At 39.0% G+C, this 27,532-nt stretch overlaps 2 protein-coding genes across 10 annotated transcripts in view; one reads left to right on the top strand and one right to left on the bottom strand.

The window, feature by feature from the left end:
• The window catches only part of LOC127177741 (zinc finger protein 239-like), a 115,771-nt gene that overhangs the window by 43,335 nt on the left and 44,904 nt on the right, over positions 1-27,532 (bottom strand). The window lies entirely within an intron of this gene.
• On the top strand, positions 1,902-24,894 carry LOC127177734 (uncharacterized). Its single transcript, XM_051130194.1, has 7 exons — positions 1,902-2,043; positions 5,193-5,522; positions 5,668-5,991; positions 11,210-11,329; positions 15,905-16,225; positions 16,815-17,102; positions 23,884-24,894. Exons 1-7 carry the CDS (start codon positions 1,926-1,928, stop codon positions 23,949-23,951), a joined length of 1,569 nt encoding a protein of 522 aa, XP_050986151.1. The 5' UTR covers positions 1,902-1,925; the 3' UTR covers positions 23,952-24,894.

Raw genomic sequence — 27,532 nt, 5'->3', positions numbered from 1 at the left:
ATCTAAATCGCTGATTGAGAAAAGCATAAAAAGACATTGATACAAATATCTTAATGATATATAAGATATGTAAATATTAAAATAATTAGCTAATGAATAATAACAAAAAAGTACATCCGTCTCTTGTTTCCGTTTCCTGTCTAATCTGGTTGTTGCTGGCTCATTAATATTCAAAATATGATTACCATACTGGGAAGAAATGCAAATTAAAAAATGTAAAAAGTACTAGTATCTAGTAGTTCAGGATATCTTTGGCCTAAAAAGTTACTAGTAAATAAAATAATAAGTACTAGTTCTATTATTTAACAAGAAGAGTATAGTTAAAAACTAGTCACTACTGGAGTAAGTACTAGTATCTAATAAATAAGAATTAGTACTTAATGGAAAAGATACTAGTATCTAAAAATAAGTACTAGTAGCATGAAAATAGATACAAGTGTGGCTTTTAGATTAAATGATTAAAAGTGACCTGCCATACTAGTATCTTTCATAATTATTACTAGTAACAATTTCTATCTTACTAGTCAGTTCTGCTTTTTAATTTATGTTATGACTAGTCTGAATGGCCACAGCAGAGTTCAATTAAAGGGGTCATCGGATGCCCATTTTCCACAAGTTGATATGATTCTTTAGGGTCTTAATGAGAAGTCTATAATATTCTTTGGTTAAAAATTCTCAGTGGTTGTGTAAAACAACACCCTTTTAGCTCGCCAAAATCAGCTCTGCATCCCATTCTGGTCAAGGCTACTTTAAATGCAAATGACGAGCCTGTTTACTTTAGCCACATTTAGCCGTGTTTAGCTGTTAAACTTGCTAACTAGCACATTATTAGGAAAGGCAATCGCAAAGATTCATAAAAAACGCTTATACTCACTTCTGCTGTAAGTGAAGCTGGATCGTGAATGATTCGCACGAACATAAACACATTTATGTAGATTGGGAGGCGCATTCCCTTCACAAACAAACGTAATCCACTGCATCTTCTGGGAATAAATGACGACCACTATGCTCATTATTACATCCAGCAACACAACACCTCAATCGGAGATATTCTTGTCTAACTTACATCCCTGCTCCGACATCGAAACAAGGGAAAGTTACTGGACTGTGACAGCTGGTTTAAGGTAAGAGCTTATGTCAATCAACTATCGTGGGAGCGGCCTCTGTGGGTGTGACGGCACACTGACAGGAATCTGAGAACGGCTCGATTTGAAAAAGGGAATATTATTTTTACAGATTAATTAAAAAACACTGCATGGATTTTTATCATTATTGGGTAGATTTGTACATACACTGCCAACACACAATGTTCAAACAACATGAAAAAGTGAAGTTTGCATCCGATGACCCCTTTAAATGCTAGTATGGCTTTAAGATTAAATGTTAAAACGGCTTGCCATATAAGCACTAGTACCTTAATAAACACTAGTAGCTAATGAAGTACTAGTACTTAACTGATGTTGTGGCAAAATCAAACCGACTCTCACCAAAGTAAGAGACAAACTCAGTCAAATGTCTTTTATAATTTATTCTTTGCAAAGAAGGTCAGACAGTCATACAGAAACACAGGTTACTGCAGAGTGTGCTGCTACGTCATACTCCCAAGATTCAAATCTTTATATTAAGGGCCCTAACACCCTTCACTTATGTCATTCTTATAGCAGGTTTAAATAAAGCAGACCCTTACACAATATTCCATAAGCACATAGATGAGTAAAATGAATTTTTCTTTCACACTGAAAAGATACTAGTATCTAAAAATAAAGTACTGAAAATAGATACTAGTACGACTTATTAAATGTTAAAATAATAGATATAATTATTTTATATATAATTATTACATTTAAAAATGGCTTTCCATAACCGGTGCGTTTAGTGTAGGTTATTTTTGCACTCGTGGGCGCGGCTCATGCAGCAAGTACGCAATGGAGATTCAGCGAAACACCAGAATATTAAATAATCTCCATCAATCGCTTGTATTACATTCACGGTTCTACAAAAACACGCAGAGGATAATATTGTTGTCGCTGGTACTTCTGGGTGGTAAGTGGATTTATGTTATTATTTTTGTTCCATTCATGTGACAGACCGCAGTAAAAATAGTTTGCGGTTTGATATTCGGATTTCTTTTGGCTATAAATACACAGCGCGCTGTCATAAACATGCAAATAATCCCCAATGTCGTTCTCCACGATTTGTGAATTCTGGTGATGCTGTGCCTTTTGGCCGAAATCAGTTTTTTTTTTATGCGACTCTTAATTTTATAATGCTTATAGCTCCGAAAGTTGGAAACTTAGCAGACTGAAACCAGTGTCATCTTAACCATCTTAACCAACTTTTCAGGTAGGATGAAGTGTTTCACAGTTTATTTTTTTGTCAGTTCATCCTTCCTGAGCCCTTATGTACTATTCTGATTTGTGACAAATTTGCAATTTTGGACAGGTAACCCTTCACTGATTCAATTACATCACAATTTTGATTTGTGAAAACTTTCACAGTTCAGTACTGGTCAGCTGAACATTCCCTAAATCAGTAACATCATTATTCTGATCTGTGAAAAAATTCACAGTTCAGTTTGGGTCAGAATAGTGATGTACATGAATCAGGAAAGGGTCAGCTGACCAGTACTGAACTGTGAAAGTTTTCACAAATTGAAATTGTGATGTAATTGAATCAGTGAAGGGTTAACTGTCCAAAATTGCACTGTGAAATTTGTCACAAATCAGAATAGTACATAAGGGCTCAGGAAGGATCAACTGAGAAAAAATATACTGTGAAACATTTCATCGTACGTGAAAAGTTCATTAGAGACGTATATGATTTATCTAAAGGCTTGGAAAACTATTATTCACTGGAACAGCACCGTGTGACATTATGATAGAAGAAAAAGAGAGCAGAGCATAAAGAAACACTGAAGAGCGCCTATTTTTCACATTCCTCACTATAGCGGACTTACCAAGGGGTTTACGTACAAGAGCTTTGCTGTGAAAAAATTCACAGATCAAGCTGGTTAAGATGACACTGGTTTCAGTAAGTTTACAACTTTCGGAGCTATAAGCATTATAAAATTAAGAGTCGCATCGAAAAAACCCCTGATTTCGGCCAAAAGGCACAGCATCACCAGAAAGTAAAAACATTTAAGGCGGTTTAACGTACAAACACAGGTATATTGGATGTGACATGTCTCACACAATGATTGCATTTATGTGCATTCTTAAACCAGTGCGGTCGAGATATATCCATCTGCAGACCTGCAGCACCAGCAGGGTCAGAACCACAGCCACAGATTCGGAAGTACGGGTTTTGAAGCGTAATTTGCTATGATTTCACAAGAAACGTCAAACTTTTATGTATACATGTTATAATGATACATTATGGTACATTGAACATTTTAAAACATTAATCTTGTGTAATATAATTGTGTATAGTTATCAGTTTCATTGTATTATGCAAGTTATTTCCTGATCATGATATTAAAAATAATGCCTGAAACTTAAGGGCATTTTATATGGAATATACTTTAATCACAAGATTCAAAATAAATCCAAAGTTTACTCCAAAGGCAAGAACATGTGCATCATGCAGTTTTCTATGTAAAAACATTTCAAGAAAAATCTAAACACACATAAACACACACGCAAAGAGCAGCATGATTTTAAAAGAAACAATCAAAATGTATACAATAATTAAATGAAATAATAATAAAAAAAGTAATTATATTTAGCAGACGCTTTTTTCCAACTTACAAATGCAATCAAAATGAACAAAATAGCAATATGTTAGTGCTATGACAAGTCTTAGCCTAATGCAGTACAGGCAGCAATGGTATTTTATTTTTATTTTTGTTAATTATATAAAAATAAAAAGAAAACAGAATAGAAAAGGAAAAGAGCAATCTTTTTTATTATATAATAAAAAGACACAAAAGAGTTTAATTAGAGAAGCTAGTGTTAGTTTTTTTTTTTTTCAAGAAAACAAGCAGTTAGAAAATGAATAGAGTCCAAGAGCTTACAGGAAAACAACAGAAAATAACAAAATTATCTCTGTAAATGGCAATAAAAGGTCCTTGTTCCTTATTTAACAACTAAATCAAAACTAACAAAACAAAACCATGGATCAGAGAAAAGCGATCATTGGCCTTCATTGTCAGTAATGAATAACAATTTTTTCTGTCAATAATGAATTAAAGAATGACAGATAAATAATAAAATACAAATGTTTAAAAACGGTCTGATAGCATGAAAATGACTTCAACTGTTGAGTAAAATTAAATGTAGAATTTCCAAATAATAGCAACTGTCTGATGAGAAATAACAATATTAAAGCCTTTAATAAATTTGCAAATAACCGTTTTATCCGTAAATTCATGTCAGGAGTGTCTGATGTCCAAATACATAATAAAAGCCCTCCAAAATTTCATATATGACAAATTTGTCTTTGATTTTGAATAGCTCTAAAATGGAAACTCCCTGTTTGTACATAATTTCAGTTCAGACTGACAATCCACAACCCCAGTGTGTCAATCAGCCAATGTCAGGAGGGAACTTCCTGTTTTCACTTGCCACTTTCATATCAGATAATACACCTCCTGAAAGTTTAATTCACACAGTTATTTTGTAATTCAACATCAGTCATTCCTGACATTGTGTGAGTGGTACTTTCAGGAGGTGTATTATCTATCTGGATTGTCAATCTGAATCAAAATTGACAAAATTCACATAAAATTAGTCATATATGAGTTTTTGGAGGGCATTTATTTTGTAATGTTATATCAGATTGTTCTGACATTGGCTGAGTGAAATTAGTATGTACAAACAGGGAGTTTCTTTTTTAGACCTATCTGAAATCAGAGGCAAAGGAGGTAGCATATGAGATTTTGGAGGGCTTTTATTTTGTAATAGGACATCAGCCAGTCCTGAAACAGGCTAAGTGACACACTGGGGCGATGGAGTGTCCATCTGAATTGGTATTAATTGTGCAAACAGGGTGTTTCCTTTTTCCAAAATCAGAGAAAAATGGTCATATATGGGTTTTTGGATTTTATTTTGTAATGCTGTATCAGATTGTCCTGACATTGGCTGATTGTCACACTGGGGTAGTTTACTGTCAATTGTCAACTGTCAATCCAGTTGTTATCAATGTTTTCAGATTAAGCTAATCTATATCTATACTAATTCATTTATGTTCTGCAGGTGTTTGTAAAGCAGAAACAGATGAGACAATACCAGTGAGGGAAGGAGAATCTGAAACTCTACATACTAATCTTTCTAAAATACTGAACGATGATACAGTACTCTGGGCGTTTGGGCCTAAGGAATCGGTCCTATCTCAGATAACGAGAAAGAACGACTTGACCTCACATTACGTCACTGATGATGAGAGATTTAAAGGCAGATTGCAGGTGGACCAAGAAACTGGCTCTCTCACCATCAGAAACACCAGAAACAGACACTCTGGAAAATATAAACTAACAATCTCTAGAGAAAAGACCACATACAGGATATTTCGTGTGGATGTCATTGGTGAGTATCTCGAGAATCTCTTTCATTTGATGAAATGATCTTTTTTCAGGTTTCAAGATATCACGGTATGATTTCATGCTGCAAGCATCTTACATGGACAGTACAAAAATCTTTATAAATCACTTCCGGTCTGTTTGTTTTCCAGGTGTGGCTGCTGAGACGGGTGGAGTGAAGTCAGTGTCAGTGACAGAAGGGGAATCTATCATTCTACAAAATGATGCTACTCAATTACAGAAAGATGATCTAATAGTATGGAGGTTTGGAGATAAAGGCATCCTCCTAGCTAAAATCGACGTAGAAACGAATGAGTCCTCATTAAATGATGCTGATGAACGATTCAGAAACAGACTACAACTAGACCGAAATGGATCTCTGACCATCACAAATGCCAGAACTGAACACAGTGGACTTTATGAAGTACAAATCAGAGGCCGTGAGAGCTCACAGCTGTTCCTTGTTTCTGTCAGTGGTAAGTTTCAAATTAAAGGACGTTAGCACAAAGCATTTGTGATGCGATCTGGGACATTTTTAGGAAATTCGAAAAATAGGTTGAATGTCAATTTTTTGTTCAAATCTTGTCTCAGTCTTGTCTATCATCTCTGAAAATATCTTGGCAAAATCCACTTGTTTAGTGCAGAAAAATAGCAATTTATTGCAGCAAGCAGAAATTATTGTCTTTCTCTTATGTTAGGAATGAACTGCTGAGGTGCTTTCCCTTAAAGGAGAAGTCCACTTCCAGAACAAATATTTACAGACAATGTACTCACCACCGTGTAATCCAAGATGTTCATGTCTTCAGTCTTAAAGAAATTGTTTTTTGAGGAAAGCATTTCAGCATTTTTTCTCCATTTAATGGACTTCTATGGTGCCCCAAGTTTGAACTTCCAAAATGTAGTTTAAATGCAGCTTCAAACCATCCCAAATGCGGTTGTAAACGATCCCAGCCGAGAAAGAAGGGTCTTATCTAGCATAACGATCGGTTATTTTCATAAAAATAATACAGTTTATATATGTTTAATCTCAAATGCTCATCTTGTCTTACTCTGCCTGAACTGTTTTTTTTTTCAGTCATGACAGTTAGTGTATGTCGAAAAACTCCCATCTCATGTTCTCCCTCAACTTCAAAAAAAGTTGTCCTATATCACTGTTTTACCTTTTTTGTTAAGGGTGTTTGATCTTCTTTGCATGTTCACTTTGCAAAGACTGCGTCGGTACTTCTGCAGCGATGTAGGATGATTTTAAAATGATTTTTGAAGTTGAGGGAGAAAATACCCTAACTGTCTTTAACCAGAATACACAAAGTTCAGGCAGAGCAAAACAAGACAAGTGTCTAACATTAAAAAGTATTTACATTTTATTTTTTAAATGAAAATAACCAGTCGTTTCACTAAATAAGACCCTTCTTCCTCGGTTGGGATAATTTACAACCGCATTTGGGATCGTTCGAAGCCGCATTTAAACTGCATTTTGGAAGTTCAAAATCGGGGCACCATATCAGTCCATTATATGGAATGCTGAAATGTTTTCCTCAGAAAACATAATTTCTTTACAACTGAAGAAAGAAAGACATGAACATCTTGGATGACAAGGGGGTGAGTACATTATCTGTACATTTTTGTTCTGGAAGTGGACTTCTCCTTTAACACCACAAAAACAGTTAACCTAGTCTCGCATAGCATAGACTGTTGTAGAATTTTCCTTGCTCAAAATAAATTGCTCTGAAGAGGTTTTGCAGCCAGATAGACCTTTATTAACAAGTTAACAAAAGGAATTCCTGAAGGTTAATCAATAGCTGTCATGTATTTCTAGCTCCTGAACAGGTTCGTTCCAGGCATGAGTATTTTTCAAGCTTTAAATAGTTATCTTTGCTCTAAGCTCACTGCACAGAGTTAACACACATAGTCAGATGATAATAGTAGAATAATATCCTCTTATGTATAGGCATAATTCTATGTTTTATATTGATTCAAGATTAATGAAAATCTTCTACATCTCCCCCCTCTGGGACTTACAAATCCTGGATTGGATTTGTAAGTCCCAGAGCTGATGAAGATGGAATGAATGATAAACAGCTAACAGGATGACCAAACTCTTCACATGGAGAAGATGTGGGCCAATGAGTTAGGAAAAAAATTAAAATAAAAGAAAAAGAGAAAATTGAAGGAGAGAGTAAATGAGAGACCTCAAAAAGTGATGGAGACTTCAATCTTTCAGACTTCAATCTTAATATTTTCCTATACTCGCATGCAGGATGCAAAATAATTTTGTAATCGTGAATGCAAATTTCCCATCCATTTTTTACTCTAGTTGAATCATGCAGTCTTATTTACTAAGATACTGTTAAATAAAGTTCATTCATTTTGGTCACCCAATCTTGCTTTTAATCAACACAGAGTCATATACCACCACTCTGCAGACCAAAAGTCTATTTATATACTCACGCTGCCTCGGCTACTAGATCATGTACACAAGTGTGCAACATAAATCTTTCTTTGCTCCGACTCCTTGGAGTTATCTATCAACTCCTGCTAATCTTCTGTTTTAATATTCTAAACCTTCTTCTAAACACACATTATAAAACCATTACAGGATTTTGCTAAACTACCCACCATCTTTCAGGCTTTTTACTAAAACTACTGTACCATTTTTCAGAAATCTATCTGTCTCAGGCTTTTTACTACTAACTACTACTACCCACTTATTAGTTTTAACGTAAGTAAATCAGTGAAGAGTCATATAACACCGCTCTGCAGACCGAAAGTCTATTTATATACTCACGCTGCCTCGGCTACTAGATCATGTACACAAGTGTGCACACACAGACAACATAAATCTTTCTTTGGTCCGACTCTTTGGAGTTATCTATCAACTCCTGACAATCTTTTGTTTCAGTTTTCTAAACCTTCTTTCTAAACACACATTATAAAACCATTACAGGATTTTGCTAAACTACCCACCATCTTTCAGGCTTTTTACTAAAACTACTGTACCATTTTTCAGAAATCTATCTGTCTCAGGCTTTTTACTACTAACTACTACTACCCACTTATTAGTTTTAACGTAAGTAAATCAGTGAAGAGTCATATAACACCGCTCTGCAGACCGAAAGTCTATTTATATACTCACGCTGCCTCGGCTACTAGATCATGTACACAAGTGCGCACACACAGACAACATACACTACCATTAAAAAGTTTGGGGTCAGTACATTTTTATTGTTTCTTTTTTTTTTTTTTTTTTTTAAGAAATTAATACTTTTATTCACCAAGGATGTATTAAGTTAATAATTAAAAGTTTATTAAAAGTTAATAATAAATAATTTACACTGTTATAAAATATTTATATTTTGAATAAACACTGTACTTTTTAAACTTGTTACTCATGAAAGAATCCTGAAAAAAAAAATTACGGGTTCCAAAAAATATTTGGCAGCACAACTGTTGATATTATCCAACATTGATCATTCTAATAATAAATCCGCATATTAGAATGATTTCTGAAGGATCATGTGACACTTAAGACTGGAGTAACAGCTGATAAAAATTCAGCATTTCATCACAGGAATAAATTCTATTTTAAAGTATGTTAAAATAAAAAACATTATTTTATTTTGTAAAAACATTTTGCAATATTACTGTCTTTTTTTTCTATATTTTTAATCAAACAAATGCAGCCTTGATGAGCATAAGAGACTTCTTTAAAGACTATTACTGTACAAGTCTTACTGACCCCAAACTTTTGAACGGTAGTGTAAATCTTTCTTTGGTCCGACTCTTTGGAGTTATCTATCAACTCCTGCTAATCTTCTGTTTTAATTTTCTAAACCTTCTTTCTAAACACAGAAATTTGGAAGTGGACTTCTCCTTTAAGACAGCCATAACTTTTGTTATGTTCAAGCTATGGACAAAATAAAAAAACAGTTTTGGAAATGGCTTGAACCCAGCTTTTTAATACTTTACACTATGGTTAGGCAATATGATGTCAGCAGTAAAATAAAATAAAATATTACACTGTAAAAAAAAATGTCTTAAATTTTTTGTTGAATCAAATTAACTTTACAAGTCATTTCAACTTACATTACATTCATCTGAACTGAAACAGCTGAATGTTGCATAACTTAAAAAATGATTTAATGGTTAACGTTTTAATAAGTAAAAGTAAGAAAAACATATGCAACAAACATTTACAGATAATGTACTCCCCCCTTGTCATCCAAGATGTTCATGTCTTTCTTTCTTCAGTCACAAAGAAATTATGTTTTTTGAGGAAAACATTTCAGGAATTTTCTCTATGTAGTGGACTTCTATGGTGCTCGCAAGTTTGAACATCCAAAATGCAGTTTAAATGAAGCTCTGAATGATCCCAGCCGTGGAATAAGGATCTTATCTAGCAAAACATAATTTTCTAAAAAAAAAAAAATAAATAATAAAAAAAAAAGTTTATATACTTTTTAACCTCAAATGCTCGTCTGTACACTCGGTTCATGACAGTTAGGGTATGTCGAAAAACTCCCATCTCATTTTCTCCTCTAAATTCAAAATCGTCCTACATCGCTGCAGAAGTACCGACCCAGTGTTTACAAGGTTACCGTGCAAAGAAGGTCAAGGCCTTTACAAAAAAAAGGTAAAACAGCGATGTAGGATGATTTTGTTATTTGGTATGTTTTATGAAATGTAATTAAGTAAAAAGTATGATCTTGTGCTTTGGAATGTAGTGAAGTAAAAGTTACACAAAATAAAACTATTCCAGTAAAGTACAGATACTTAAAGAAAAATGTACTTTAAGTAAAGTACATTAAGTACTCCACCACTGCCAGTAACACAGATTACCAAAGCAAGCTTAAGCAGGTTCTTCTCCTGGAGTGCGGAGTTCTTTTTCTGCCATACAAAGCAATTCTGGTGGTGACCAAATAACTCTCAGTTTCATCTGTCCATAGCACATTATTTCAAAACAATTCTGGCTTGTCCAGAAGAGCCTTTGCATACCTCAAAAGATTTCTGCATACTGCCAAAAAGCAGAGAAAGTTCCAGGTGAAGTACCTTCTCCCTATTGTAAATTTTGGTGGAGGGTGCATAATGTTATGGGGCAGTGTGGCAAGCACAGATACTGGAAACCTTGTCAACATTGAGGGTCGCATAAAGTTACGCCAGGGTTACGCCAGATGCAATGTTCTAGAATGGCAATCCCAGTCCCCTGACTTGAACGTTATCGAAAATCTGAAATGATTTGAAGTGTGCTGTCCATCAAACCTGACAGAACTGGAGACATTTTGTGAGAAAGAAAATACCTCCAGTCAGAATTCAGGAACTTAAAAGTGGCTGTTAGAAGCATTTACAGGCTGTTGTTTCAGCTCAACTAAATACTGATGTGATTATTTCATTGGGGTACCCACATTTTTGCACCTGTCTGTTTTTATTATGCTTCATATTGCGTTGTTTCTGATGGTTGAATAAAAGATATTTCAGAACAGAAATGTTCTTGTATAAAAAAAAAGGTATAAATTACATCCAAATGAAGTTGCTGCTTCGAAAGCCTAGCAGATTGTAAGTTGAAATTGTGATCATTATCAGGGGTGCCCAAATTTTTGCATACAACCGTATATATCAACTACCTGACACTTATCAGTCCAGAATCATGGAAAATATTTTGTTCTCTAATAATTTACTGTCTCTTTTTTTTTTTTTTAGCTGATTGGGGTCGGTCTTCAATTGTCATAGGAATAGTTGTTGCTGTTCTGCTGGTGACTGGACTTTTAGCTGCTGTTATTTACTTTAGCTGCAGGATCTCTGAACTACAAAAACAAGTGGGTAAGTTTTACAGTTTTCAGACAAAAATACCCTAGCATGGCTATACCCTAGCATTTTGAAGCATGGCTGCTGGCTAAAGCTGGTTCTTAGCTGGTCATATGCTGGTCCTAAGCAACTAGCTCCTGCTTAGGACCAGCACACGACCAGCTTAAACCAGCTCAAACAAATTTCAGACATCTATTATTATGGTTTTATCACCATCACTGCTTCGAGCTCAGTAACAAGAACACAATAACAAAAAGTCAATTATATTTTAAAGAACTGATGGTGTACTCCTTTAGGTGTGTGTTTCAGACATCCATCTATTTGATGCAGAGTTGCAGCCGGCAGAGTTGACGCAGAGTATGGTAGCAAAGTTCCCTAGTCATATTTGATCATGGTTGGAGCTGAACTCTGCAGAATGGTAGATCTTCAGGGTTGGGCACCACTGGTTTAGATTATCTGAACTTAACACAAATTCAAGAAATGAACACCCTCAATATTTGTACTTGTAAAATATAAAATGCTTACATTTACTAAATGAGCCTGCATAACAGAAATAATGAATAAAGTAATGGTCTATGTTAAATGCAATCGTTAATTAAAAGAACATGTTCAAGTAATTAGAAAACATATGTAAGACAGTATTATTCAACTTAGTGTTATACGTATGTTATCATATTATTGTTTTGTTTTAATGTCACAAGTCACAATTTTACAAAGTTTACTGGGTTTACACAATTATATGATTCTTTTGTGAGGGCTTAAGAAGTGTCCTCAAAATGACCAATTAGTTTATATTTGAAGAAATTAATTTATTCACAAACTTCTTATGAGACGAGTAGACAAACTACTCCGCAAACTACTTCCTCTCACTGCTGCTTTTTGAGGGTTTGGAGAACAAGCGCTCCAAGTTGCTCCCTGTCGTTTCACACAATTATAAAATGGCAAACAAGTCAGGCATACATACAAAATGAATGCAAAGATGCAAATAAAGGCAAATGAGGAGAAATCCATAATGGGTTTGCCACGAACATGTAGATATTTGCCTCAATCTTGTCTTCCACACAAGTAAATTATTATTTTTTTTTTTAGGTTGAAAAATTTCAACTCGAGCAGAAAATTTGCATGGCATGTTGTTGCGCAAGTCAGTCAGTGAAGAGCGTATCGACGTTGCATCAGAAAACAGAGGAGAGCATTATTGTTATTGTAGCTAAAAACTGGAAATAGCTACAGAGTATATAACTGTCACATACACACACACAGAGGAGACAAGAGGTGAGTGACAATCCAAACCAGCGTTTTATCAAACAGATAGTTGAACACAGAGTTGAGACGAATGGTAAATGAATAGCTTAGCTGACAGTCCTTGTGAAAATGTGCAGGTGATAGTCTGGATTTGAGAGCCACGTTGGATCCAAGGAGCACAGGAGAGTTCAATAGAGAGAACGAGCATAAGATCAGGAGCTAACGTCACAGGGTGCAAACAGTAGACCCGACAAGAGAAGAATGCCAAACAATCCTTTATATAGGGTGTGGCTAATGGAGATCAGGTGCAAGTGATTATAATTATTATTGCCTGACAATAATAGAGTATATATTAGTTATATTGTAGCTATAAACTGGGCACCCATCATCCTCAAGTAGTGCTGGAGGCGGCTGTCATCCAGGTGCAGTTCCTGGAGAAAACGGTGAAATTTGTGGGGTTGTGTGCAACCTGTGAGTAATCTAGAGGGAGTGACGGTGCGTTTCCACTACAGCGTCAAATCTGCGCTTAGTGCCTCTGGCAACGCTATAACGCTACTGCTTTGGGGGGTGTCAAATTTAGTGAAGAGCACGCCTCTGAAAATAATGTTTACACCCTGTTTGCATTTTAACTTCTTTTAAGGGCACTTCGCAAACTAAACACTTTATTGGTGCCATCTAGGGTGCCATAGAATATAATGACAGCATGCAAAGTGCATTTACTTTTGCATGAATTTTCAATTATATGAAAAATGATATGAACACTCTGTCAGGGATCTAGGAGGAGGACCCAAATGCAAAGTGAGTGACAGGTTTATTGACAGACTGATATATGAGATTAGTGAGGTGCACAGGTGATATAACAGCAGGAACATAGTAGACAACAGGACAGTTAGGGGGAGACCATTAAAACAGCCTCAGACATCAACTGGTAGAATACACTGGCAGCTGAGGGAACAACAAAACCAGGCAGATGGAGAGGGCCGAGCAAGCTGAGCTCAGATGCTTGTTAACCGTGGACTCTAGAGCAGACAAGGTGCCAGGCAAGGGGAACCAGTGGGCAGGAAACTGTTAGAGTTCCTGTCCTGACAATTCAAGACAAGACAAGACAAAACAAGGGTTCACAGAAACACAAGTTACTCCAAGGCAGGCAGGGGAATGAACAAAACAAAACAAAATGAAAAAATAAATGCAGGTAACAAAATAAGTAAGAAATGGTTACTAAATTAACATCATAAATACTTAAAAATAACCAAAAATGCAAACATACAAGATTTGCATAAAGTTGAGGAATGGCCAACCTTTTTGACACTCTTACGGTGTGTTCACACGGGGCGTCAGCGTCAACGCTTCCCATTGACTTTGAATGGGTGACGTCAAGCGTTGCCGAAAAGAATTGTGGATCCGTCGGCGGCGCTTCACTGGCGTTGCTTGCGGCAGAAGTTGAGAATTTTTCAACTTCTGCCGCGAGCAACGCCAGTGAAGCGCCGCCGACGGAAGCGTCAGCCAATCAGGATCGCTCTATGCAAATACAGTAGCCAGGAGGCAGCCAATCACGTTCATCCTGTTCAAGAGCAGCAAACTGAGGATAAATTTTAAAATGGAGGAGAAACTAATTATTGCGGTGGGCAATCACCCGGTCCTTTATGACCAATCACTTTTTATGTACCGGGATTCATACCGGAGAGACCAGGCGTGGAAGGAGGTGGCAGAGGCCGTTGGTAAATCTGGTGTGTATTGGACCCGTAAATGACAACTACCATACATAGAATGTACTGCCAAGAATAGCGCGCCATCAGCCATCAGAAATTTAGGTTAAATTTCATATAAAAAATATATGCATGATCAGAGTGGTGGGTGATTTTTTTTTTTTTTTTATTATTTTTTTTTTTTTTTTATTTTATTTCATTGGCTGACGCTGCTATGACCATGGCGTCAGTGCCAAACTTCAGCCACGCCTTCCGTCAAGCGTTGACGCTGACGCCCCGTGTGAACACACCGTTACGGTGCATTTCCACTGGCACGGTGAGTGTTGCGAAGCGAGCGTTTTCAATTAATTCCTGTGGAAGTTGAGCATAAACGCTCTTGCGGTGCATTATGGGATTGAAAACAGTGCGGAGAAAGCATTGAGAGTGGCTGAGAGAGTCAAAAATGTCAGGCATTCCTCAACTTTATGCAAATCAAGAGCGAAAAATGCAAAATAGGCAAGGCAAGATTTTGACGTGTGTTTCCGAGTGTTTGCGGAACTGGTGGATTACTGAGCTGTAATCACATATCATTGAACAAGTCATGCAAAAGTAAATGCACTTTGCATGCTTTTATTTTATGCTATGGCGCCCTAGATGGCACCAAAGTTCAGTTTGCGATCCGCCGTTAAAAGAAGAAGATGAAACACAAACAGGGTGTAAACCTGAGGTATGCTCTGCCTGTATATTCACACACCAGCGGCACTGAGCGCAGATTTGATGCTGTAGTGGAAACGCACCGTCAGTTGCTCTCACCGCTTTCTCACACCGCTTTCAATCCCATAATGCACCACGCAAGCATTTAAGCTTAACTTCCATAGGAATTAATTAAAACGCTCCCCCCGCTGCGCTCGCTACGTGCCAGTGGAAACGCACCATGACACGATGCGCATATTCGCTTCGCATAATAAAATCCTCTTCCATTTAAGGAGGAGCATGCACAGTCAGCAGGTTCATGGCTTGGGGCCAGTAAATAGTATAAACAAGGCTTCAACTGCACAAAACGCTACAAGAAAAAGTGCCAGCTGTGCGCTGATTCCATCGCTTGCTGTGTCCTGCGTAAAAGGGCTTTTAAAGCCGTGGTTGATCAGCTTTTTTTGAAGGCTTGATTCTGTGTGTGGGGTGCACTGTAACGTGCTCATGTTTAAAAAAAAAACCTGAAGGCATCTTAACCTTATTCCATAAAAGTGTCTGATCCAATGTGGAGTTGTACAGCTGCAGCTCACATGCATGAATGTTGGTGTTGGGGGGGAGGGGGCATGTCTGAACTAGCATGAAATCAGCACCCTGATGAAGAGGTTGACTGGAACAAAGTATTTTATGTATTTTGAAAATATAAAAATACTCATAGTAAATGTTTAAATATCAATTACATTTGATTTTTTTCCAAAGGCTTTAAAATACAAAATAGTATTTTGTATTTCAAATGTATTTTAAATACATGTATCTGAAATACTGCTCATCCCTGCTAACAATGTCCTAAAATGTGCTAGAAAAATGCAATGTGTTGAAACATCCTAGCAACATGCCAAAATCTGCTCTTTGTAAAGTTAAGCTTGATCTTCTGAACACATTTCTGTTCTGTTTCTATGTGCCACTGGAACAGTTGAAGAAGTGAAAGTGTCAGAGACAGAAGGAAGAACTGTCGTTCTAAAGACTGACACTAAACTCCAGAACGGTGATGAGATAAAGTGGTGGTTTGATGATGACAAAAATCCCTTAACCCAATACAGTAACTGGACCATTCAAAACAAGGATATAGACTGTGTTGTTACTGATGAGAGATTCAGAAACAAAGTGCAGCTGGGTGGTAAGACTGGCGATCTCATCATCAGTTATATCAGGACCATTCATTCTGGAGCTTACAAAGTACAGATCAGCAGCAAAAACAGAACCACATGCAAGAAATTCATGGTTACTGTCAATGGTGAGTAGATCAATAATCATGCACTGTGTGAACAGTTTAGATCAGGGATGCCCAACACTGTTCCTGTAGAGTTCGCTGCTATAAAACTGTGTGTATTGTGAAAAGTGCTTATACATATATTATAGTAATGAAACTAAAAGTCTGTTCACACCATGCACAATAACAATATTTATGAAAATATTTCTAAATTAAAAAAAATAGTGTCCACACCACAACTATAATGACTAACAACTAATAATCAAAAGTATTTTTTTATCTGATGAGTGATAAAAATATTGACAGGCAATCACAATCTATCATGCTTTGAAGAGCCTGAGCATTTAAAGCTCAAAATGACAAAACGTCAGCTTGTGCTTATAATAAACAGAACAATATTGTGTGTTTGTGTGGATGCTTATATAGTTATCTTTATAGTTATTGTTCTTGTTGTGAATGGGCCTTAAAGGAGTAATACTGCAGAAGTGAAGTAGGAAATTTTTGGTAGTCACAGGTAATTCACATTTCAGGAGAGCTTAAAGAAAATGCAAATGCAATTAATTCACACTTTGTTTTCTGTATTTGTGTTTCTGTGTGTTGCTTTGACATGAAGTGGAAAAAGTGACAGCGAAGATTGGACAATCTGTCACTCTAAAGACCAATATTGAAATAAAGAACGGAGATGTGATACTGTGGACCTTTGGAGTTAAAAACTGTCTCATTTATAAAGCCGAATCAACACCAACTAGTATTTGTGAGAATTTCAGAGACAGACTGCAGCTGAATGATCATGATGGATCTCTGACCATCACAAACATCACCAGTGCAGACTTTGGACACTTTCAACTACAGGTCATAAACGGCGAACGGAACAGATTCAGGAGATTCAATGTGATCGAAGGTGAGTATAACAATCTAGAACTATCCTAAAATGGCTGTTGCCAGCAATGTGCCTCAATACGTAAACATTTGTGACCCTGGACCACAAAACCAGTCATAAGTGTCAATTTATCAAAATTGAGCTTTATACATCATCTGAAAGCTGAATAAATAGGCTTTCCATTGATGTATGGTTTGTTAGGATAGAACAATATTTGGCCGAGATACAACTATTTCAGTATATGCAATCTGAGGGTGCAAAAAATTCAAAATATTGAGAAAATGGCCTTTAAAGTTTTCCAAATTAAGTTCTTTGCAATGCATATTACTAATCAAAAATTAAAGTTTTGATATATTTACAGTAAGAAATTTACAAAATATCTTCATGGAACATGATCTTTACTTAATTTCCTAATGATTTTTGGCATAAAAGAAAAATCTATAATTTTGACCCATACAATGTATTTTTGGCTATTGCTACAAATATACCCCAGCGACTTAAGACTGGTTTTGTGGTCCAGGGTCACATTTTAGAAACATTTGACGATAATGAGCTTTTAAAAAAGTATCACCTTAAATTATGACTGTTGTAGAACTTGTCAGGGACAATTTTCCTTTGATTATATAGAAGGTGACTGTCAGGATCTGGTCGGTGAGCTGCGGACCGCTCACCACCAGACGTCGCTCTTGCGTTTTGTCACGCACAGACTGCCACACCACACCCCGGACTACACTCCCCATCAGCCATTGCACTTCCCCCCATCCAATCAGAGACTGTATAAATACCCCGGTCTTCCTGTCACTCCTCGCCGAGTATTGTATTGTATTGTATTTTCCATTGCAGTCGTACTAAGCGTATCTCCTAGTTTCTCCCCGTGTCTAGTTTTTCCGTTGTCTCGTTTTGAACCCTCGCTCGTCTGACCACTCTTCTGCCTAGCCCCTGTCGGATAACGTTCGCCGCTGGACTGACCCCCGCCTGTTTTAGTTCTACTCTTGTTCTTGCTGTCTGTGTTCCTGTCTGCTGTTGCCCGACCCTGCCTGCCTTTGACCATGTCTATGTCTCGTCGTTATAATAAAAGTTTGCGCATGGATCCGCACGTCTCTCGTTTCCCTCCCTACGTGACAGAATACTCGGCCACACCAGGATCCAGCAACTTCTCAACCGGACACTACGCAGGTATGAACACCACAAAACTGTTGTTAGCCCTCGAGCAGGGCACACGAACGCTCGAGGGCTACATCCAAGAATTTCTGGACATTGCTCATTACTCAGATCTCCCAGACTGTGTTTTGATAGACATTTTCATTGATGGAACCAGACAACCATTAAAATCGAAACTCAGACGCGAGGGTCCGCGTTCATCACTTTGTTTATTTTTGGACTTTGCTCTTCTGTGTGTGGGCTCGTCCTTTACTGTGGGGGTCGCGGAGAGGGAACGCGACGATGCGGTAATGGCGGCCGCGCACCCCGCTCGCAAGATGGCGGCCGCGCCGGAGCGCGACGCTACGGACACGTTTGCCGCTTGGATCGCTCGTGAAATGGCGGCCGTGTCGGAGCGCGCTCGAGCGATGGCGGCGACGGCGGAGCTCCGTCACGTCACAGCTGCCATGCCAGAGCCAAGTCACGCTGCAGCTGTGTTTCCTGAGTCTAGTCAAGTTTCTAAGCCAAGTCAGGCTGGAGCTGCGTTTCCTGCACCAAGTCAAGTCAGCGCTGCTCTTCCTAAGGCAAGTGAAGTTAAAACTGTGTTTCCGATGTCAAGTCAAATTACAGTTGTCGCTTCTGTCTCAAGTCAAATTACAGCCATCAATCCTGAGCCAGAGCCACTGCACAAGATGGCTGCCGCGCCAGAGCCACTGCACAAGATGGCTGCCACGTCAAAGCCTGCTAACGCCTCGTCAGCCAAGCCACAGCCTGTTCACGTCATGTCTTTTGCACCTGAGTCTGCACCCATCATGGCCGCACTTCCTGAAGCGGTTTCTGAGTCAAGTCACATAACAGCGGCTGTTCCTGAGTCAAGCAAAGTTGCAGCCGTGGTTCTTGAGTCCGGTCATGTCTCTCCTGACATCCCAAGACTGCGGCTTATGATGGCCCACGTGCTGGACTCACCCCTAAGGGCGGTATGGGCAGCTAAAGTGGCGCTCCTTCACGTCGCGGCTGCTACCCCAGGGTCAGTTCAAGCTTCCAAGTCCGGTCAAGCAACTGAGTCAAGTCAAACCACAGCTGCTGTTCTCCCCGAGTCAAGCCCTGTCACAGCTGTGCCCCACGAGTCAAGCCATGTTGTTCCTGAGTCAAGCCATGTTGTTCCTGAGTCAAGCCATGTTGTTCCTGAGTCAAGCCATGTTGTTCCTGAGTCAAGCCATGTTGTTCCTGAGTCAAGCCACGTTACAGCAGATCCCCACGAGCCAAGTGACGTCATCACTGCTGCTCTTCCCTTAGTGGCAGTGGCCATGTGGTGTGTGTGGGCTGCACACTGTGCTCCTGAGGACACGCCTGTTCACAGGTCAGCACCAGAGCTCTCGTCTGATCACAAGCCTGCACCAGAGCTCTCGTCTGATCACAAGCCTGCACCAGAGCTCTCGTCTGATCACAAGCCTGCACCAGAGCTCTCGTCTGATCACAAGCCTGCACCAGAGGCCTTCCCCGTCGGAGAAGCTGCGCCAATGCCTCCAGAGGTGTCGGCGCCTGCCGTAGAACCTCTTATGGAGGGGGCGTTAACCTCTAAACACTCTGCTTCTCCCTTTTTCCTGTCTGCATCCTCTGTCACTGTTCTCCCCAGGTCCCAGTCGATGACGCAGCCTCCTGTTCCGCCCGGAGGGCTGCTCCGCCTCCTGTTCCGCCCGGGAGGGCTGCTCCGCCTCCTGTTCCGCCCGGAGGGCTGCTCCGCCTCCTGTTCCGCCCCGGAGGGCTGCTCCGCCTCCTGTTCCGTCCCGGAGGGCTGCTGCGCCTTCTCCCTCTATTCTGTCTGCCTCCTCTGTCCCTGCTCTCCCCAGGTCCCAGAGCGTGATGCAGATTCCTGTTCCGCCCCGCAGGGCTGCGGCGCCTCCTGCTCCGCCTCCTGTTCCGCCTGGGAGGGCTGTTGCGCCTCCGGCTCCGCCCTTGGGGGCTCTAGTGTCGCTGGCTCTGCCTCCGGCTCCGACCTGGAGGGCTGTAGCGCCGTCTGTTCGGCCTCCGGCACCGCCCTGGAGGGCTCTAGCGCCACCTGTTCTGCCTCCGGCTCCGCCCTGGAGGGCTCTAGCACTGCCTGTTCTGCCTCCGGCTCCGCCCTGGAGGGTTCTAGCGCCTCCTGTTCCGCCCTGGAGGGTTCTAGCGCCGCCTGTTCTGCCTCCGGCTCCGCCCTGGAGGGTTCTAGCGCCGCCTGTTCCGCCTCCGGCTTCGCCCTGGAGGGCTCCACCGGCTCTGCCCTGGAGGGTTCTTGCACTGCCTGCTCCGCCTCCGGCTCCGCCCTGGAGGGCTCCTGCCCTGCCGGTCCTGCCTCAATCACCGGGTCCTCCGCAGGGACCTGGCCCTCCAGCCCTTGCCCTGTCTCACCCCCGCCCCACCGCTCCCCTGGACTATGGTTCGTTTGTAGCGTCTGGAAGCCGCTCTTTGGGGGGGGCTATGTCAGGATCTGGTCGGTGAGCTGCGGACCGCTCACCACCAGACGTCGCTCTTGCGTTTTGTCACGCACAGACTGCCACACCACACCCCGGACTACACTCCCCATCAGCCATTGCACTTCCCCCCATCCAATCAGAGACTGTATAAATACCCCGGTCTTCCTGTCACTCCTCGCCGAGTATTGTATTGTATTGTATTTTCCATTGCAGTCGTACTAAGCGTATCTCCTAGTTTCTCCCCGTGTCTAGTTTTTCCGTTGTCTCGTTTTGAACCCTCGCTCGTCTGACCACTCTTCTGCCTAGCCCCTGTCGGATAACGTTCGCCGCTGGACTGACCCCCGCCTGTTTTAGTTCTACTCTTGTTCTTGCTGTCTGTGTTCCTGTCTGCTGTTGCCCGACCCTGCCTGCCTTTGACCATGTCTATGTCTCGTCGTTATAATAAAAGTTTGCGCATGGATCCGCACGTCTCTCGTTTCCCTCCCTACGTGACAGTGACAAACTACCAGTAGAGACCAACAAGGCACCATTACAGCTACCATTAAAACCAATACAATACCCATTATAACCAGTAAAAACATTAAAAATCTATGATGATTTGTATCGTTGTTTTTTAAAATGGCTGTTGCTGGCAATCTGCCTCGGAACCTAAACATTTTAGAAACACGCCACATTTATTTGGACACGTTTTTCTATGCAACTTTTTTGGTTCGGAGGTTATCCCAACTGTAATTTTTTGTTTGATTATATCCTTGTTTTCATTGAAGTTGGGCAAGAAGTAACAGCTGTTCTTGTGTCTGGTTTGGTTTCCTTTTACATTTGCATGTCTTACTATCAGCCATGATTATTTTATTCAGTTAATTAGAAGTTTTTTTATATGCATATCCGCTAATTGTTTACGAGAAGCACACATGTGGAGGCTGACAATCATCTGAAAATATACTTGTTTAATTAGTGACCCTAAGCCTGCATTTTAAAATACTTATTTGAACGTTTTTATACTCTACAATATATAACACAAAAACCGGACTCACACGATTTTTAGCCTGATTTTGCACCGATTTTCCTCTCCCGAGAATCGGAGCAAAAATCTTGTCGAGCACGTCGATCAGTCCCGATGTTCGGCACGGATTATCTGGTAATGTGAGGTGTTCACAGATCGAATCTTGCACCTCCCGATCTGCTCTCACACAAATCGGGGCCGCCCAGGAATTTATATCGGGATGATCACGGCTATGATAATGTCAGTACTTTCTCAACAGCCAATGCGCGACCACAAAACAGCTGCTGTACGGTCCGTTGGATAGTGGAGATGGAGGAAACTGCTTCTTATGTTTTTGTAGTAACACTGTCTGTAAGGAAAAGGAAAGGAAAGGACGTGACGTGAGGCCAAGTATGGTGACCCATACTCGGAATTTGTGCTCTGCATTTAACCCATCCAAGTGCACACACACAGTAGTGAGTAGTGAACGAACAAATGCACACACACACCGTGAACACACACCCGGAGCAGTGGGCAGCCATATTGCTATTGCTTCGGCACCCGGGGAGCAGTTGGGGGATCGGTGCTTTGCTCAAGGGTGAGTTGTGTAAGATTATGTGAGGCGCACCCTCAGTCATGATAATCTTAATAATATCTTGTAGTGTGTGATGCGCTACAATTTTCAAATCTTGTAGTGTGTGCATGTTTAAGATTTCAGGGAATATAATCTGCAAAGATTCTCCTTATGTGTGTGCTGCCACCAGATTTCATAATCGCTTAGAATTTTAAAAATCCTGTAGTGTGAGCCCGGCTTTAAGAGAACAAATCTCTGACAGAGACCCCTCCCCTATCAGCCAAGCACTGTTTGTATGTGTATATATATATATATATATATATATATACTGACCAAAATTATAAACGCAACACTTTTGTTTTTGCCCACATTTTTCATGAGCTGAAGTCAAAGACCTAAGACTTTTTCTGTGTACACAAAAGGCCTATTACTCTCAAATATTGTTCACAAATCTGTCTAAATCTGTGTTTGTGAGCACTTCTCCTTTGCCGAGATAATCCATCCAACTCACAGGTGTGGCATAACAAGATTCTGATTAGACACGATTATTGCACAGGTGTGCCACAATAAAAGGCCACTCGAAAATGTGCAGTTTTATCACACAGCACAATGCCACAGATGTTGCAAGTTTTGAGGGAGCATGCAATTGGCATGCTGACTGCAGGAATGTCCACCAGAGCTGTTGCCCGTGAATTGAATGTTCATTTATCTACCATAAGCCGTCTCCAAAGGTGTTTCAGAGAATTTGGCAGTACATCCAACTGGCCTCACAACCGCAGATCACGTATAACCACACCAGCCCAGGACCTCCACATCCAGCATCTTCACCTCCAAGATCGTCTGAGAACAGCCACCCGGACAGCTGCTGCAACAATCGGTTTGCATAACCAAACATTTCTGCACAAACTGTAAGAAACCAGGGAAGCTCATCTGCATGCTCGTCGTCCTCATCGGGGTCTCGACAGTGTGTATGGCGTCGTGTGGGTGAGCGGTTTGCTGATGTCAACGTTGTGGATCAAGTGGTCCATGGTGGCGGTGGGGTTATGGTTGGGGTTTTTGAATGCACAGAGATACTGTGACAAGATCCTGAGGCCCATTGTTGTGCCATTCATCCAGGACATCAACTCATGTTGCAGCATGATAATGCACGGCCCCATGTTGCAAGGATCTGTACACAATTCCTGGAAGCTGAAAACATCCCAGTTCTTGCATGGCCAGCATACTCACCAGACATCCATTGAGCAAGTTTGGGATGCTTTGGATTGGTGTATACAACAGCGTGTTCCAGTTCCTGCCAATGTCCAACAACTTTGCACAGCCATTGAAGAGGAATGGACCAACATTCCACAGGCCACAATCAACAACCTGATCAACTCTATGCGAAGGAGATGTGTTGCACTGCGTGAGAAAAAAAAAGTCGGCACAGTTGCACAGTTTTTTAAAGTTTTCAAGGACAGACTTCCATAGATTCATATTGTAAAAATATTATCTTTGTATTTTATTATTATATTTTATTTTATTTAATGTTCTGTTGTTTTCAGCATGTATAGGGACAATCGTGTGGAGCTGTAACATCATCCATGTGTAGATGTATATGAAGCAGAACTGCTTTTTTCTTACTGTTTAATTTCTGTGATCTCTATTTTCTTTTAGATTCCACTGTAAACAAAGTGAAAAACTTGCTGGAAAAAACCACCACTGCTTCAAGACACTGTGGATGAAGAGAATGAGCAGGAGGGGACAAGTTCAGTTTAATAAGACACATCCACCACTGTCAATATTTGTGACATCATCAACACTTAAACTGAACAATATATGTGTCACAAACCCGGTCCCTGTTACTCCTCCCGCTCACCACCAGAGGTCCCCTTCAACACACAGACCGTTTCTGTTTTTTTTCTTTTTCTTTTTGGCATTTTGCATTTTTTCTTTGATAGGAGAGTAGAGATAGGACCGGAAGCAAGTGGGAGAGAGGGGGATCGGGAAAGGTCCGCAAGGTGGGATCTTGGGACACCCAAAGCGCAACTGTGCCATATGTCAGTGCACTGCCCACAAGGCTATCGGCGCTACACAGACTGTTTCATCACTCAAACTGTATCACCCTTTCACACCAGACTACATTTCCCATGATCCATTTCACACTACACTGATTTGCAAACACACCTGTAGGCATTCACATGGACTATTTGTCACACGCACACTATCATTCGGGGCCAAGTATTGTATGCATGTATGCACGCATGGCTTCATTACAATATTTCTGCATTTATGAAAAAAATAAAACTTTTTAAATGCAAATTTAAGAGCTCAACAGCGCATGGGTTTCAGAATTTTCCGTGGAAACATATTGAATATTTTAAACAAAACTTTGTCAAGTATTATTCAAAAGAACATTTTGGAACTTGTCGTTATTCTAGTGGTGCATTAGCCTATTGTGCCTGTCCAATGTCTGTCGTTGTCCATATCAATAAAGCTTAGCTGACTGACTAAGAGAAAGAGAAAAGCGAGCTTTAGTGAATGCAAATAGCAGATGGCCCTAACGCTTATTATAGTTTGAGATGTTAAAAAGAAAAATAAGTTACGGTCATAAGTAAGTGTACATGCGCACAGCGCTCATCCAATTTTCAGGGTCCCCCGCATATGTGTTATGTCTAATAAAGCTGGAGGATTTCGGATTGACACTGTGTCGGCTATCTTTTAATATTTTACTATACTCAAGTATACTTGTTTACATGGTATTTTCTATGTTATTTCAAGCAATAAATAAAGTTCCCATACACTTCCCATAAAACATTATTACAAAAGGAAGATGCTCAACGTGTATCGCAAGCCGTTTTAACATTAAATCTAAAAGCCGTACTAGTATCTATTTTCATGCTACTAGTACTTATTTTTTAGTCACTAGTATCTTTTCCATTAAGTACTAGTATGTATTCAGTAGCTACTGTTGGATATTATTTAGCTACTAGTGCTTATTCTGTAGGTACTAATGTCTTTGGTAAAGTTACTAGTACTTATTCATTAGATACTAGTTCTTTTGTTTTAAATACTAATACTTATTCTAGTAGTGACTAGTATTTAACTACAATCTTCCTGTGAAGAAAAAATAGAACTAGTACTTATTTTTTAGTTACTAGTAACTTTTTAGACCAGAGATATCCTGAACTTAATAGATACTAGTCATTTTTGAATTTGCATTTCTGCCAGTATGGTAATCGTATGTTGAATATTAATGAACCAGCTACATATTGGAGAGAGATTGCTACAGACATTGAATGTTTTTACAATGTTGTCACAAAAACAGTTTACTGTAAAGCTGTTACATATGAAGAGTTCAGATGCAAAACCAGCTAAATCCATCTGACATTTTTCTTTAAAATGAGCATTTCTTTCTGGCTACTTTGTATATGTTTCTATGTAAGTACTGGTACATCTGATTGGGCTGAGGCTGGAATTTAGCGAGTTTGAAGTAAAAGTATTTGATGGATGTGGACTATGTGTCAGGAGCATTCACTCAGTATCATTATCTTATTTTTGACTGAGATGGCTTTTAGCTGGTTTTGCATTTATTGTCTAACATTCCCAATTTTCTGATGCATGTCCTTAATTTAACTTTATATGTTGGTATTCAGCATTTACAATGCTAATACTTGCACTTATAATAGGAATTCCAACCGAAATTGACATGGTCTCTAGAGTGAAAAATAAATGAAAGACAAAATCTGTTTTTGACAATCACTAGTCTAGTGATTGTGCATTATTCTGTGTTGTCATTATTATTATTTTTTTTAACTGCAATAATAATGAACGACTTATGATTTAATAGTTAACAGACGTACAACAATTTTTACGAAATAAACGGAAAGGAGTAAAAAATGTATTAAAGTTGTCAGGTTGTGTATTTTAGCTTTAAAATACGCTTTTTTAAACAAAGCAGCTGCTATTTCCCATAGCGACAGATATGACTAGTACATCATTTTTATTCATTATATACTAGTTCTTATTTATTTGATACTAATACTTATTTAACAGGTACTAGTACCTTGTAGTTAGATACTAGTTCTTTTTTGTTACATACTAGTACTTATTGATTAGCAACAAGTATTTATTCAAAAGATACTAATACTTATTTGAAATGTTACTAGTAAGATTTTTTATTTTACTAGTAAAATGTTTAATTGAACTGTTTCCATTCAGACTAGTCATAACATAAGACCAGTAAAAAAGCAGATTTGACTAGTAAGATAAAAATTGTTTATAGTAATAATTATCAACGATACTAGTGTCTAATAAATAAGTACTAGTACCCAATAAATTACTAATATCTTTTAAATAGTTACTAGTATCTAATGAATTAGTACCAGTATCTATTAAATAAGTACTAGTATCTAATGAATACTTACTAGTAATATTTAAATAGATGCTAGTCACTATGGCAATAATTACTAGTCAGAAATGAAAAGATGATATCAAAAACAAAATAACTACCCTTCCCTGTTCATTTGGAGATATCTTTAACCCTTATAAACTACTAGTAAGAATGTATTTGGAGATATCTTCTTTTAAAAAGATCATTACACAAACATGAGTACCTCTCCATCATCCAATCAGAGTCCACATGGTAATACAATACATTAATATGTTTAATTTGATTGCTAAGTAAGGCTAACTGTCATTGTATGTTAGCCTACCTTGCTAATTGGTTACCATGAAAACACAAGTAGATCCTAGTATCTAAAAAATAAGTACTAGTAGCATGAAAATAGATACTAGTATGGCTTTTAGATTAAATGTTAAAACAGCTTGCCATAAATTGGGTAGTTTTGACCCATAAGTTGGGTTAATACACAGAAGGTTGGGTTACACATTTAACCGAATCGCTGGGTTTGTCCATATTTTACGCAGTAGTTTTTAGAGTGAAGTACTAGTATCTATTGATTAAATAATAGCATCTAATAATAGGTACTAGTATATAAAAAATAAGTACTAGTACCTAATGATTAACTACTAGTACATAAAAAAGTTGCACTAGTCACAACTGAATAGTTGATAACTCAATGACAGATCACCATAGAAATCGATGGCAAATTTTTAAATTTGTTACAAATAAAAACAGAATAGTTACTAGTCACTACTGAAATAAGTACTAGTATCTAATTAAAAATTACAAGTATCTATTTAATAGGTGCTAGTATCTAATGAATCAGTACTAGTATCTATTAAACAGACACTAGTATCTAATGAATAAGTACTGGTATCTTTTAAGTACTAGTATTTAATGAATAAGTACTAGTGTCTATTT

The sequence above is a fragment of the Labeo rohita genome, chromosome 15 (assembly GCF_022985175.1).
Source record: "Labeo rohita strain BAU-BD-2019 chromosome 15, IGBB_LRoh.1.0, whole genome shotgun sequence".
Classification (NCBI taxonomy): Eukaryota; Metazoa; Chordata; class Actinopteri; order Cypriniformes; family Cyprinidae; genus Labeo; species Labeo rohita.
This window is presented reverse-complemented; position numbering and strand designations above follow the sequence as displayed.

What these genes read in the sequence shown, in the direction of transcription:
- LOC127177734 (XM_051130194.1), top strand. Translation starts at nt 1,926, where the DNA reads ATGGAGATTCAGCGAAACACCAGAATATTAAATAATCTCCATCAATCG. An exon ending in ATTTCGTGTGGATGTCATTG is followed by an intron (nt 5,523 to 5,667) that starts GTGAGTATCTCG and finishes TTTGTTTTCCAG; the next exon opens with GTGTGGCTGCTGAGACGGGT. An exon ending in TGAACTACAAAAACAAGTGG is followed by an intron (nt 11,330 to 15,904) that starts GTAAGTTTTACA and finishes CCACTGGAACAG; the next exon opens with TTGAAGAAGTGAAAGTGTCA.